General features: G+C 39.6%; 1 protein-coding gene across 1 annotated transcript in view; it reads right to left on the reverse strand.

Moving 5' to 3' along the window:
* Positions 1 to 14003, reverse strand: part of LOC136176275 (CUB and sushi domain-containing protein 1) — a 1594796-nt gene that overhangs the window by 441907 nt on the left and 1138886 nt on the right. The window contains exon 11 of the mRNA XM_065946402.1: positions 4912 to 5024. Within this exon, the coding sequence (XP_065802474.1) occupies positions 4912 to 5024 (113 nt within the window). The remainder of the gene's footprint in view (positions 1 to 4911; positions 5025 to 14003) is intronic.

Here is a 14003-nt window from a genome sequence, read left to right on the forward strand (position 1 = left end):
TCCCTTTTTTTTTTTAAAGAGGAATCTGACACACGGCAGGTTAGATAGCTCACCCTAAGTTACCAGCTGAGTGACAGAATGACAGCCTGGCTTCAGAGCCTACATCCTGAACTATTACAAAAAATGTTACATGCATAGTTAAAACCTAGAAAATGGAACACATGTCAGGACTAGTGGTATATATTTTCTGCTCATATAATAGACAACTACATTTTCAGCCAAATAATGTGATTATTTATATACTTGATTGGAGAAGGAAATGGCAACCCACTCCAGTGTTCTTGCCTGGGAAATCCCATGGACAGAGGAGCCTGGCAGCTACAGTCCATGGGGTCACAAGAGTCAGACACAGCTTAGTGACTAAACCACCACCATAAATTTGATGATCACCTGTACAAAATGTTTTTATTTTATTGCCAATTTCTAGCTTAATATAGCACTCTGGAAATAATAGTTTCAAGGACATGTTTTTTTTTTTTAATTAATTAAGTTGTTGATTCGACTCTATTTTTTTTTTCTACTCTATTTTTAATTGAAGCATAATGTCATGTTACTTTAGGTGTACAGCACAGTGAGCATAAACTGACTATACACATATATGTAGTTTATATATATGTGCATATATATAAATATATACATAAGCAGATGCTTGTTGGTTATCTATTTTATGTCAGTATATACTAGTATATATACATGTTAACCCCAAACTCCTAATTTATCCCTTCTACCCCCTTTCCCCTTTGGTAACCACAAGTGTGTTTTCTGTGTCTATGAATCTATTTTTTTTTTTTTTTTTTGTAAATAGGTTCATTTGTATCTTTTATTTATTTATATATTTTTTAGATTCCATGTATAGGTGATATCATATGATATCTGTCTTTCTCCATCTGGCTTACTTCACTTTGTATGATCTTCTCTAAGTCCGTATGATGTCTTTCTTTTGATGTATGATGTTCTCTCAATTTTTAAAATCCTCAAATCTTACCTTATCTCTCTGTTTTAATTATCTTATAAACTATTGGATATTGCTCTGCCAAAAAATAATAAGTGGCCTTGGACTGGCTCTCTCACGAGAACTGATGGCCATCCACTTTTTCACCACATCCGAGGCTGTAGCTATTAACCAGCTATCGGGGCTGTTAGCAGAGTACTAATTAGGACTGAATGTGATTCTAACTTATGCTGTATGGTCATCAAACTGAATCATGATGCCTGGAGGAATATTTGATTGTAATTGAGAACACTTATATCCGTTAATGTTCAAGGATCCTCAATTTGGGAATGGCACTCCTCTCTTAAGTCTTTATCCTAGTCTTTATGGCGCAAGTCTTAGAACTGCTGGGTGTAATTCACAGTCACTTGCTGTTGGGGAGTGTCTGGTATTTGACAGATGTGTTTAGATTCTACCAGAGGCAGGAGCAAGCACAGGTCAGGTGGAAAGGATTCTACCTCTGCATACTTCCTTAAACAACACAGTCACGTAGAAGTTCAATTAAAGGTCAACTCTAAAACCCCAAATGTCAGGAAGTCTTCAGCAATCATCGGTTCATTCTAGCCCTCACCTTCACACAGGATGCAAATACGCTTTGGAAGCATTTCTCATTAAAAAGAGTCAGGACGTCCCCCTCACCCCAAGCTTCCAGCAGTCAGGACTCTTCACACTGTGTGGACGAGGACTCTACACCACACTCATGTAGGGGCCTCTAGTCAGCACAGGACTTCTCAGCATGGTCACTCTCCTTCATCTCACACGGCAAGGGTGCAGCCCTGCTATGCTGCCTTCACTGGTGGGCTCAAGACACCCTCACCCACCGGCTTTATGCTGTTGACATTGGAAAATACTTTTAATTACCTGCCCCTTTGGTTTCATGAGCAATAAGTACTAGCTGCTTTTTTTCAGCTGCTGAACACCCAACAGTTGACACTTGGAAGACAAGAGCACACTGCTTCTTTGCTCAAATTCACAAAATAAAATGCAGTAAGACAAACTCCCAGTTCTCCAGATTGGTATTTCTCATTTTCACATATGTACGCACACATTTGTCATGTCAAAGATTTCAATGAACTCTGTAATCAGTGGAGCCAGATATTTAAAAAACTGTATCAAAGAAGAATTCAAAGAAAATGTACATATAGATAATTAGCAATACTGAAATAAAACTGCTAATAGGTGCAAAAGTCTTCAATATCCACAACTGAATCTCCCCCCTGCCAATTTTCTAATTTTTCCTGAAAATAACTTACGAATTCTTTCTTTATATGGGTCCCCTAACAGTAAAATAATCCAAATAAAATAACCACTATTTCTAATTCATTACAGTTCTTTAAAATTTGTTACTTCCTTAGAATTTTGAAACTTATGGAAAATATCTAAAATTTCAAAAATTTAAATAGTTATGTGGGACAATGTTTTGTTCTGAATACTTACATTTTCTTAGATTATGGTTTATAATAAGCAGTTTTATTCAAATAGTAGATCTTTTCTGTGTCAGTAAAAACTATATGTTTAAGATGCAATTTCTTAGTAATTTCGATCAACTATCAGTGCCAAGGTATTTGTACGAGAGTATAAAACAATCCTGAAAAGGCTTCTCATGACTATAACTTGAATTCAAGATGAGAACAGCTCTTTTCAAACTTACTGAAAAACAACTTCAAATCAGTCATGGTTTTTTAAAGTATGTCAGTATATGCAAGGACTTCCCTGGTGGCTTAGACAGTAAAGAATCTGCCTGCAATGCAGGAGATCCAGGTTTGATCTCTGTGTCTTAAAAATCCCCTGGAGAAGGGAATGGAACCCACTCCAGTATTCTTGCCTGGAAAATCCCATTGACAGAGAAACTTCGTGGGCTACGGTCCCATGGGGTTGCGTAGAGTTGGACATGACTGAGTGACCTTCACTCACTCGCTCACAGTATATGTAGATAGCAGTATATATAAATGCTTTAACTTTTAAAAATAAGTTGTTTTATATAATAATTTATAAAACATCATTAATATTAGAAAGGTCACTGCATCATTTCTGGGGACACATTTCATTATTTCTTTTAGTCAAATACACGAAGGATCTAAGCTGAAGATACAAGCTATACATCCATCACTGCTTTGGTTTTGCATAAATGCAAAGGAAGAATTTAATATGCCCATGAGCCTTCTTAAATGTTTATTTCTTGAGTTAAAATGATGCAATTACTGATACAGAGAACATGAAAGGAAGGCTCTACAGTTGAATGGTCTGTGTGTTCTTGTGTGTATTTTTTTGCCAGTTAAAACAAATGTGCTTCCCGACAGCTATGCCTTGAGGTTGGAATATCATGAAGATAATTTTCGCTCTTCCTATTCTGGTCTCAGATACCCCTTCTAATTTGTCTTACTCTCAGTTCTTTACCATTTCTAGCAATCAAGAGACGCTGACCCGTGGATCCTGGGATGGCCCGAGACACATGCTTAGGGCTGCCTGGCTGCCGCATCATCACCTTTAGAACCAAAGTGCACAAGAAAGGAGTTACATGAACTAAACCTCTGAGAACCTGAAATCAGAGGGCAGGTTACTGATTTTGTTTCTTGAGGGGTGGTAGTGAGAAAGGGTTTTTGTTTTATTTCTTCTGTTTTTGCTGGGAGTAAGGAAGAGATAATTAAGATTTTTAAAGATATTGTCATTGGATAAAGATTTTCTTGTGAGTCTAGAACTACTTGGGAATGTCTAATAGAAGGAAATATCACTGATTTCCCAGAAGATGTTGTCAGACACTTGAAGAAAGGCAGGGCTGAGCTGAGGCTGACAATCTAGACATGCACTTGAGTTTGGAAGCTGTGTCCCGCACCTCCAGCCAAGGCTCGAGTCAGTAGCTGAATATCTGGGGGTCTTGCAAAAGCATGAAAATGTAGGTCACCTCAGGTACATTCTATTATTCTTTCTACTTCTGTTTACATTTTGAAATTTTTCAAAATTAAAGAAAAAGTTTTGAAAGATAGCTATCAATATGCCCCGGACAAAAGTTGTGTTTCTGGAACCTTCCTGGTGGCCCACGTGTTAAGAATCCACTTTGCAAAGCAGAGGCCTGCTCGGAGAACTAAGATTCCACATGGTGTGGAGTACCTAAGCCTCGAGCCGCAAACTACTGAAGCCCACGTGCTCTAGGACCCGCGTGACCCCACTACTGCAGCTGGTGCACCAGCTGGAGAGGCCACGTGCTGCAAATCAGGCCCCACGTGCCCCAAGCAGGCTCTGACTCAGTCACAGAAACACAGCTGTGTTCCCTAGGACAGCCAGATGAAAGAACGCAGGTGGAACAGTGAGACCGTTTACATAGGTGCCACACAGCGCGGGGCCCTGGGTCACCTGCACAGTAGCTACTTCACGACAGCAACTCTCAGCATCTCACAACTCAGGGATGAAGCCAGCTTCATCCCAGTTCCCGCAGGAACCCTCTCTTCTTCAGAGCAAACACAATCATAATTCTCAAAGCGAGGTTGTTAGTAGATCCTCCACAGCTCTGTCGAGATCTCCCTGTGCTCCGTTAAAAAACCCACACATTTGTACATGAGGACGCATGTAATAAGCTTCATTGAATCGATGCTGTTGAAATCCATACTCTGTTCTAAACATTTCCTAGTTATAATCATGACAACTTTCTCCCAGGAAGAGAGAAAATGCCAAGATCTACAAGTATGAACATATTCCATCACTTACACATGATTCTTAATGTCACTCTCCATTTTGCCACCATAATGGCCAGCTAAGCTCTCAAGAAGTCAACATTTCCTGCTTGCAGAAAAGAGCTCTAAATACAACTATAACTAAGGAAGTTGCAAATAAGTCCATATTTTTAAACATCGTTCTCACTTATCAGTTTCATTATGACCCTCGCCTTCTGTGAGAAAGCGGGTTTTAGTGTGCTCACATCTTACCTTGGTAAACAGCTTTAAATCCAGGTGAGGCTATGCTGTCATCAGACTGTAGGTGCAGCCACATCTGGTTGCTCATACTCACGATGAGGTCAGGAACACTGGATCCAGTGAGTCTGCAGAGACAAGAAACGCCAAAACCATGGTTTAAGGCACCAAATAGCTCCACTTCTACCTTGATGGGGCTGGGTGGGGTGTCCTTCTGCTTAAACAGGCAAACCATATACATATAAGACCCTCTTTCAAAGAATCTATAGCCACTTGTAATTTATATCCATAATCACAATATCACTGACCATTTACAGTAATGATTCTATATTATACCTGCAAATTTGTATCTTTGACTTTAAAAATCAACATATGGTGGCCGACACCTCTGTGTGTTTGGCATTGAATGTTTCTTCTATTGTTGTTTAGTTGCTCAGTTGTGTCCGACTCTTTGCAACCCCATGGATTGCAGCACACCAGGCTTCCCTGTCTAACATCTCCCAGAGTTGACTCAAACTCATGCCCATTGAGTTGGTGATGCCATCTCATCCTCTGTCATCCCCTTCTCTTCCTGCCTTCAATCTTTCCCAGCATCAGGGTCTTTTCCAGTGAGTCAGCTCTTCACATCAGGTGGTCAAAGAATTGGAGCTCCAGCATCAGTCCTTCCAATTAATATTCAGGACTGATTTCCTTTAAGATTGACTGGTCTGATCTCCTTGCAGTCCAAGGGACTCTCAAGAGTCTTCAACACCACAATTTGAAAGCATCAATTATTCAATGCTCAGCCTTCTTTATGGTCCAACTCTCACATCCATACATGACTACTGTTAAAACCATAACTCTGACTATATGGACCTTTGTCAGCAAAGTAATGTCTGATTTTTAACATGCTGTCTAGGTTAGTCATAGCTTTTCTTCCAAGGAGCAAGTGTCTTTTAATTTCATGGCTGCAGTCACTATCTGCAGTGATTTTGGAGCCTAAGAAAATAAAGTCTGTTACTGTTTCCATTGTTTCTCTATCTATTTGCCTTGAAGTGATGGGCGCAGATGCCATGATCTTCATTCTCTGAATGTTGAGTTTAAGCCAGTTTTTTCACTCTCCTCTTTCACTTTTATCAAAAGATTCTTTAGCTCCTCTTCACTTTCTGCCACATGGGGGGTGTCATTCTGCATATGTGAGGTTATTGTTATTTCTCCTCGCAGTCCTGATTTCAGCTTGTGCTTCATCCAGCCCAGTATTTCGCATGATATACTCTGCAAAGAGTCGGATGTGACTGAGCGACTAAGGACACATAGGCATACATAGTCTGTATACAAGTTAAATAAGCAGGGTGACAATATACAGCCTTGTACTCCTTTCCCAACTTGGAACCAGTCTGTTGTTACATGTCCGTTCTAACTGTTGCTTCTTGACCTGCACACAGGTTTCTCAAGAGGCAGGTAAGGTGGTCTGGTATTTCCATCTCTTGAAGAATTTTCCACAGTTTGTTGTGATCCACACACTCAAAGGCTATAGCATAGTCAAGGAATTAGAAGTAGATGTTTTCCTGAAATTCTTTTGCTTTTTCTATGATCCAGGGAATGTTGGCAATTTGATCTCTGGTTCCTCTGCTTTTTCTAAATTCAGCTTGAACATCTAGAAGTTCTCGGTTCACATACTGTTGAATCCCGACTTGGAGAATTTTGAGCATTACTTTGCTAGCGTGTGACATGAGTGTGATTGTGTAGTAGTGTAAACATTCTTTTTCATTGCTTTTCTTTGGGATTGCAATGAAAACTGATCTTTTCCAGTCCTGTGGCCACTGCTGAGTTTTCCAAATTTTCTAGCATATTGAGTGCAGCACTTTCACAGCATCATCTTTTAGGATTTGAAATAGCTCAGCTGGAATTCCTCATCTCCACCAGCTTTGTTCATAGTAATACTTCCTAAGGCCCACTTGATGTCACTCTCCAGGATGTCTGGATCTAGGTGAGTGACCATACCATCATGGTTATATGGGTCATTAAGATCTTTTTTGTATAGCCTTTCTGTGTATTCTTCTCACCTCTTCTTAATATCTTCTGCTTCTGTTAGCTCCATACCATTTCTATCCTTTATTGAGCCCATCTTTGCATGAAATGTTCTCTTGCTATCTCTAATTTTCTTGAAGAGATCTCTAGTCTTTCCCGTTTTGTTTTCCTCTATTTCTATGCATTGATCACTGAAGCAGGTTTTCTTATCTCTCCTTGCTGTTCTTTGAAGCTCTGCATTCAGATGGGTATATCTTTCCTTTTCTCCTTTGTCTTTCACTTCTCTTATTTTCTCAGCTATTAGTAAGCCCTCCTCAGACAGCCACTTTGCCTTTTGCATTTCTTTTTCTCGGTGATGGTTTTGATCACTTCTTCCAGTATAAGGTCTCTGGGACCAGAATTTTCCATGCTCATATGGGGGCAGAACTGGAGAAACTGGAAGGCTTGGTCACCCTCTGTGGTGGGCAGATGTCCCTTGCTGCTGGGTGAGGAAATGCATCACACCATGAACATGGAAGCTTGCCTAAGCCAAAAAAATTCTGGTTCACACACATAATGCGTGGTTTGCACAGTCTGGAGTTTTTATGTACCTTTACCACAAAATGCCTTTAAAAATTATACCTTAGGATGGAATCTTCTTGAGCACTGAAAATAAACACCAAGCCGTGGAATGACAGGGAGGAGACATGAACACACTGACTCAGTGACAAAAGCCAGTCTGAAATGGCTGCATTCAGTATGAGTCCAACTCGAGGACTTTCTGGAAAAGGCACAACTATGGAGACAGTTAAAAAAAAATCAGGCATTGCCAGAAGTTGGGAAGTGGGCGGGATGAACAGGTGGAGCATGGGGAATTTTTAGGGCAGTAAAGCTACTCTTCACGATACTGAGTGATGGATATATTACAGACACATGATGGATGCTGTAACAATGGCTACACATCACTGCATGTTTGTCCAGACCCACAGACTTCAGCATTGAGAGTGAATCCTAATGTAAACCATGAAGTTGGGTGATGATGTGTCCACAGAGGTTCATCTTTGGAAAAAAAAAAAAATGCAGTACTTTGTGTGGGATCTTAATAGGTGGGGGTGGGGGTCTGCATGTCAGACAGTGGTGTTGTGGAAAGCTCTGTACCTCCCTCTCAGTTTTGTTCTGAAAATAAACCTGCTCTAAACAAAGCTAGGGGACACACACACACACACACACGAGGAACTCAAAGGTGATCACACGTTAGAAGAATACTGACCAGGACCACAGCACACACAGCTGACAGATTTGGCAAATGCACCGAACGTCCCTTCTGCATATTAAGGCCCAGGTCACAGCGATCGGAAGCTTCAGTGAAGCATTCATCGTGTGTTAACAAAACAGTCACACAGCGGCTGCCGTCAGCCAGTGAAGGGGGAACACTAAATTCATTGACTGAAGTCCCCATGCGGGCGGAAAAGCATGCGGAAAGGGGAGAAGTGTGAGAAAGGAAAAGTCAGCTCAGCCAAAACCAGCGTCTGCAATCAGAGAGGAAGCTCTGCGGTCAGCGAAGCTGCTTCGGGGGAGGAGCGCATGACCCACCCAGGGATCACACCCCTGGGGACCAGTGCGGCCTTCTCACCCGAGGCGCCACGGGGCTCGGCTCCTCGGAGGAAGATGCGCAGCGGTCACGACACGCGCTCGTCCTCGGTGTTACACAGATGAGAGGAGGAAGGGTTTCAGGGAGTGATGGGCAGGCGCCAAACAGGTGCTCCTTCTGAAGATTCACCCCTATATGCTGCTCTGTATGCTTGTTTGAAGACAGACTTTTTTCCTTCCCCATGCATAGACTTTATTCAAGTGTAACATACCCAAAATGGTACCGAGCATGGATGTCTGGCATTCATGTCTGCTCTGACATAAAATATACTATTCTTTCTTCTGTTGTTCAGTCCTTCCAGAAAGTATCCTTTCCGAGCCTTTTGCTTTCAACTATTCTATGTATATAAATATTTTACGTTTCTCTCTTACAAGCATCAAATATTTGTTTTATATTTTCTTAACTTTTATTTACATTATTTTTATCCAGAGATTTTAGACTTTATTTAGAATATAATTGCTAGTAAATGAAAGTTCATATTTCTCATGTTCTTCCTTTTTTGATTAGCCAGTGTTTTTACTGTCTCTTTAATCTAACAACTTGTTTCTTTTCCCCAAAACCTCAAAGATACCATTCTATTGTCTTTTTACTTCTTTTTTTTATATTGAGAAGACTTCTGTCAATCTTATATTTGCCCCTTTGAAAATAAAATTTCATTGCTTATGCTACCTGTAAGATTTTTCCCTGTTTTTCAGCAAATTTTTTACAGTGTGCCGGCCTGAGTTTTCTCTCGTATTATACCAAATGTCTTCGAGAATTTCTTGAATCTTTATCCTGACGCCTGTTGTTAATATTCTTTGGGATAATGTCTTCAAATATTAGTTAGGTCCCATTTTCTCTTTCTCTGCTTCAACTCCAATTACACATGTATCTTCTGTACATTTTCTTTCTGCTTCAGGTTGAATATTTTCTACCTTCTAGTTCAAGCCATATCTATTGAGTTCTTTATTTCAAATGTTGTATTTTAAAATTCTTAAAATTTCCATTTGATTTGTTGCTATGAATTCCAGCTTTCTGAAAAAATTCTTGGTCATTTTATTTATGTTCTGAAATATATAAAACATAATTATCAAAGTCTTTAGTGATAACTACACTATTTAGATGTTCTTTACTTTTACTATTGTCTGTCTCTTTTTTGGGTCATTGGGAGTTATTTCCAGACATTTTGGTTGAATGCTAGACTTGGTAATGAGCCATTGTAAAAGCTGTGCTTTTATCTTCTTCCTTGGAAAATTTAATTTTCTTCTGGCAGTGAGAGTAACCACCTTGATTCACTCCATCTTTGGAAGGACTTCAGGCTTCGTTTCAAGGTTGTTGATTTCTCACTGCTTACACCCTCTTCTGCCACAATTCAGAGACCACAAGTACATATATTTACACACGCCATCAACGAGTCACATTAATTTCACCTGTTCCACACTCCTTTCACCATTTCCTGCTTTTTGTCTCTACCTTCTCAGTCTGAGTGTCTCCTGTCATCATCACTGAAGTAGCCTCCTAACTTAACCTCCTGGTCTGGTACCACTTCTGCCCCACCACCCTCAACACTTGACTTAATTTTAAGTTGCTTAAAACGCAATTATCTTGTAGAAAAATTTCACAAAAATTGAAAAGATTTATAATGCCAAATTAATTATTTTAGAAATATCTCAGTGCAAATACTTTGAATTTATTTTATTTCTATACTGGACTTCATTTTAATACAGTTTTATGTTAGTCTATAGATTCATATAAAACTAAATAAGCATGTACACTGCTATACTACAAAGTTCCTTCAATGAAAATTAAATTAAGATGATGTGCATTACTCTAGTTTCAGAATTTAATCCTGATACTTAAGTGTATTTATGAAAATTATTGTAAATGACTTGGTACAATCATTTATTTTTTTAATTAATTATTTAGCACATTTATAAATTACTTAACCATTCAGGAGATATTTTATGTTAATTTTTTTAATTTTACAAAATTATTTTCTAATTATTTAAAACACAATACTTCCCTTTTTGGTCCTTTTTTTTCTCCCCCAGAAGTACTTTGGTTTGCTAGTACTGACAGAAATATATGTTTAAAATAAATAAGCAAATATTATTACCCTCTGCAACTGTTTGTTGAAAATAGGAATTTATTTTCTTTCAGCAATTTATAATTGAAAAATATAATAAATGCTGGTTTTGGTAAAATACTTTAACAGCCAGCACAACACATAAGCTGTAACTGTTTTATTTAAAACAGCTTTATTTATCCAAAAACTTAAAAATAAGATTATTCTAACTAACCACAGATATTCAACTTATTAGGAAACTATATTAAAATTGTCTTTTGTCTTTCCAGTCATATTGGCATTTTTAACAATTCTCTAAAAATATTGGCACTTCTAGGCCTCCAGGATTTTGGTAAATACTGAAATCACTGCCTGGAGTGCCTATGCTCCCTGGATAGGAACCAGGAGTTCTTACAGACTTTGAGGATTCTCACTCCATATTTCTTAACTCCCTTAGGTGAGGGGGGTATTTTTTTTTGCTCCAGGTCATTGTAGAATAGTACCCTGCCGACACTTCACAAATGTATCACAGGCATCTATTAATACTTCCTCCTTCTCCTTCCAAATTCTAAACCTTCTTGAGTGCAAGTTTATGTCACTTGACCTTTTTAATCCCCAGATTCTTGCATATAAAATGCACCATTGCTTTAAAAAACTGTATACATGAAAATATATATATATATAAATCATCCCTATTAAAATTCATCTAATAGCTTCATATTTAAATTGCATAGGAATATCTCCCACTAATGATTTAAATCTTCATTTGATTTTAGCATATCAAGGATTTCATATCTGAGGTTCTGCTGAAGCTGTGCCTTTAATTTACCCTGTGATTTTAGCTAAATTATCTTACATCTATGTCAGTTTCTTCATCTGGGAAATGATGGTATGAAATTACCTTAGAGGAGTCTTTCAGACCTAAACTTTTCTTATTTCCTTGATAGAGCTCAGCCCTGGTGTAGCCGTGGTAACCTCAGTAGTTTGACATGACTCCTTGCAATAGGATCAGTGCTGACCTGAAAGCCTTACAGTCAGCGAAATCAGCAGTGTCTTTGAATATAAGTCCCAGCATATTGAATCATTAACCCAAAAGGAAGAAAGTGACTTTTGATTGTGTGTTTGTTCCTCTCCTACAACCAGGGTGCACTGCTATCAAGAGAAGAGCTAAATTCTTTCATAGGAAAAGGAGTCATTATTCTTCAAATTTCACTGATGGCTCAGATGGTAAACAATATGTCTGCAATGTGGGAGACCTGGGTTCAGTCCCTGGGTTGGGAAGATACCCTGGAGAAGGGAATGGCAACCCAGTGCAGTATTCTTGCCTGGAGAATTCCATGGGTAGAGCAACGTGGGCCCTGGAGGGCTTCAATCCATAAGTTGCAAAGAACTGGACACAGCTGAGTGTTAACACACTCATAAGGCAATAAAGGACTTCCCTGGTGGCTCAGATGGTAAAGAATCTGCCTGCAAGGCAGGAGACCCAGGTTCAGTCCCTGGGTTGGAAAAATTCCTTGGAGAAGGGAATAGCTACCCATTCTAGTACTCTGCTGGATAATTCCACGGACAGAGGAGGCTGATAGCCTACAGTCCACGGAGCCACAAAGAGTCTACTAACACATGTGGCAATAGTTTCATGATGTTTTGTTTGTTGCTAATACTGCAGTATATATGAAAGGCGTCTCATTTCTGGACAGGTCTTTTTGGCCCAAGTTGAAAGAGTCAACAGTTCTATCCTCATATGTTAATACATGAAATATGTTTTCTGGAAAGGAAGTGTAAACTCACACTGACAATTTTCACTCAGCACAGCACCATACAATTCCCACGTCATGTGGAATTTGTAGTTTGTTTCTTGATACTGATGAATAGAACTTCCTTGTATGACCAAGGTATGTTTATTTACTTACCTATCCAAGGACACTTATGCTGTTTACAGTTCAGCAATTAGGAATAGAGTTAACTCTATTCATGCATGGCAAATTTTATTTCTTTATGATAAATCCCACCTAGGAGTAGAATTGCAGGATTATATGATACATAAATATTTAACCCTATAGAAACTGCCAACCTGTTTTCCGGAATGGCTATGCCATTTCACATTCCCATTTGCAGTCTCAAAGAATGCATAGTGTGTAATTCTATTTATGTGATATTCTCAAGAAGACAAAGTTTAATGATGGAGAACATATCAGTGGGTCAAGGTTTAAGGTGGGAGAAGGTGTGACTCCAGAGAGACGGCATAGTTTTGAGAGGTGACAAACCTCTTTTGCATCCTGATTTTTCCAGTTTATTTTTATTTATAGATCTGTATTCCAAAAAAAAGTCTATTTTACTGTATATTCATTAAAGAAATAATTTGTTCAAACCTAGAGATTAAAAGAAAAAAAATCTGAGCAAACTTCCCTGAGGTCTGGGAGACACAGGTTCAATCCCTGGTCTGGGCAGATTTCACAACTGCAGGGCAACTAAGCCCAAGTACTGCAACTACTGAGTCCACATGGCCAGAACCTGTGCTCCACAACAAGAGAAGTCGCTGCAATGAGAAGCCTGCCCAGCACAGCCAGAGAGCAGCCCAGCCCACAGAGATGAGAGAAAGCTTGTGCGGAGCAACACGGACCCAGGGCAGCCAAAACTAACTCAATAAAAATAATTAAAAAAAAAAAAAAAAAAAACCTCTGAGCATGCCACAAAGCTATCAAAACACAAATCTGGTGCTGGGTCTCCCACATTGCAGGCAGATGCTTTAACCTCTGAGCTACCAGGAAGCCCCTCCCCTCAGGGTCTTTTCAAATGAGTCAGTTCTTCGCATCAGGTGGCCAAACTATTGGAGTCTCAGCTTCAGCATCAGTCCTTCCAATGGCTATTCAGGACTGATTTCCTTTAGGATGGACAGGCGGCACATCATTAAGAGCCTTTCTGACCAGATCCTGAGGGCAAATCCACCTGAAGGCAGCCCTGATCAGAGTTCCAGGTTCTCCAACCCACAGCATCCCACTGGCTCCTCACGTAGGGGACCTAGAGGTAACACGTCTATTTACATGATATGTACCAGAAGAGGAAGAGGAAATGTCAACCAATCCAGTATTCTTGCTGGGATCACCCCATGGACATAGGAGCCTGGCAGGCTGCAGTGCATGGGGCCACAAAGAACTGGACGTGACTGAGTGACTGAGTCCAGTCCAGCAGCAGAACAGAGGCTGGAAGTGGAAGGGCGGCAGGACTCTGGCTTTTACATCAAGGTGACTTTGGAAAGTCATTTCAGGCTCTGGTCTTATAGAATAGATATTCCTGTTACTATTATACATGAAGTTAAACCCAGGGATTGACAGTACATATGCTAAAGTTGTTAAAATTGCCCCACTGGCACCGATGTGAAATTAGAGCAAGCTGATTGTTGACTGTGACTCTCGCACAGGCAAG

This window comes from Muntiacus reevesi, chromosome 10, assembly GCF_963930625.1.
Source record: "Muntiacus reevesi chromosome 10, mMunRee1.1, whole genome shotgun sequence".
Lineage (NCBI taxonomy): Eukaryota > Metazoa > Chordata > Mammalia > Artiodactyla > Cervidae > Muntiacus > Muntiacus reevesi.